Source organism: Asparagus officinalis, chromosome 3 (assembly GCF_001876935.1).
Source record: "Asparagus officinalis chromosome 3, Aspof.V1, whole genome shotgun sequence".
Classification (NCBI taxonomy): Eukaryota; Viridiplantae; Streptophyta; class Magnoliopsida; order Asparagales; family Asparagaceae; genus Asparagus; species Asparagus officinalis.
In genome coordinates this window covers 19,921,651-19,923,567 of record NC_033796.1, presented here as the reverse complement: position 1 = coordinate 19,923,567, position 1,917 = coordinate 19,921,651, and the positions used below count along the sequence as shown (strand labels likewise).

The following is a 1,917-nucleotide window of genomic DNA, read 5'->3' as shown; positions in this document are numbered from 1 at the left end:
TCCACTCCCTCTCTAAATCCCACCGCCTCCGCCTCGCTTGCTCCCTCTTCGACTCCGTAAACCCCTCCCCATCCCCCCTCACCTTCAACGCCCTCGTCTCCGCCTCCGCCCTCAACGGCCGCCCCGACCATGCCCTCTCAATTCTCCAACTCATGCGCGAAAGATTCGACCTTTTGTCCGACCACGCGAATTACACCCTCATCGTCCAGTCTCTCCTCCGTTGCCCCGACCCCCCCGACCCAGCTTTGCTCCTCTCCGTCCTCTCTGACCTCAATTCGCAGTCCATTGAGTCTGATGCTCGACTCTTATCCGATCTCATTCTCGCATTCTCGGTCTCCGGGAATCCTGATAGGGCTCTGTCGCTTCTGGCTGTTGCACAGGCTCAGGGGCTTACACCGAAGTCTCCTGCGGTTGTGGCGCTTATATCGGCACTGGGGGCTGAGGGACGAGTTGAGGAGGCTGAGGCCGTTTTCGAGGAGATTAGGTGCGAAGGGCTGCAGCCGAGGATTAGGGCTTACAATGCTTTGTTGAAAGGGTATGTAAAGGTTGGGTCTTTGAAGGATGCAGAGCAGGTGTTTGGTGAAATGGAGAGGTGTGGGGTGTCTCCGGATGAGAGGACGTATAGCTTGTTAATTGATGCCTATACCAACGCGGGGAGGTGGGAGAGTGCAAGGATTATGATTAAGGAGATGGAGGAGAAGGAGGTGCCGCCGAATTCTTATGTTTTTGGTAGGATTCTTGCGAGTTTTAGGGATAGAGGTGATTGGCAGAAGGCGTTCTCAGTGTTGAGGGAGATGAGGAATGTTGGGGTTAGGCCCGATAGGCATTTTTATAATGTGATGATCGACGCATTTGGGAAGTATAATTGTTTGCATCACGCGATGGATGCATTTGATCAGATGAGGGCGGATGGGATTGAGCCTGATGTTGTTACATGGAACACGTTGATTGATGCACATTGTAAGGCGGGGAGGCATGATAAGGGGATGAAGCTGTTTGATGAGATGAAGGAGAGCGGGTGTAAGCCCTGTAGGACGACTTATAACATTTTGATCAATTCACTAGGGGAGCAGGAGCTGTGGGAGGAGTTGAAGGAGGTGTTGGAGAGGATGAAAGGTCAAGGTTTGATGCCAAATGTGGTGACTTATACTACGTTGGTTGATGTTTATGGGAAGTCAGGGAGGTTTAAGGATGCGATTGAATGTTTGGAGATGATGAAGGCTGTAGGTATGAAGCCCTCGCCGACCATGTATAATGCATTAGTCAATGCATATGCACAGAGGGTATGTGGTTCTATTCTTTGATTAGTATTGGTGATTTTTGTGTATTATTTACGATGCCATGTAATTTTTATGGTCTTGCACTATACCTTTAATGTAGTGATACGCCCTTATCTTGCTCATTGTTTACCTAGGTTAAGAATCAAAGACAGACTTATTTTACGGAGAGACGATCATAAGTTGTGTCTTCCCATTGACTTTTTTTTAATTACTTGGAATCGTTATGCATAACCAACATGATGCGTAAAAGCGTTAAATGAGAATGGGGATAATGGCAAACTTTATATTATTTTGAAATCTTTTGTGGGTTAAAATATCAAGATTGACAGATGTGTCAGTGAGTTAATAGAATTTTGTTAGCCATATCTAAATTTCTAGCATTGTTAATAAGCATTCTTCAATACTTGGTTTGTTATATAGTTCATAGGATTAACTGCAATTAAACCATCAAGTTAGAGTTTTTTTTAATCAATCTTTGATGAAACCTTCTTCAGTTAGTATTCTGCTTTATAGGCAAATCATTTTCATGGGAGGAGTCTTTCAGGAGAATGGTCGTGCATGTATGTTAGCTTTTAATTTTCAGTTCTTATCTTGTTTGTAAATTATCCATATTCACTGGCAGAGATAAGGGGCAAGG

At 45.2% G+C, this 1,917-nt stretch overlaps 1 protein-coding gene across 1 annotated transcript in view; it reads left to right on the top strand.

Moving 5' to 3' along the window:
- LOC109834733 (pentatricopeptide repeat-containing protein At5g42310, mitochondrial) overlaps nucleotides 3-1,917 on the top strand; it is a gene marked incomplete at its 5' end in the record, with an annotated part of 7,564 nt that continues 5,649 nt past the window's right edge. The window contains one exon of the mRNA XM_020402756.1: nucleotides 3-1,283. Coding sequence (XP_020258345.1) covers nucleotides 3-1,283 — 1,281 coding nt within the window. The remainder of the gene's footprint in view (nucleotides 1,284-1,917) is intronic.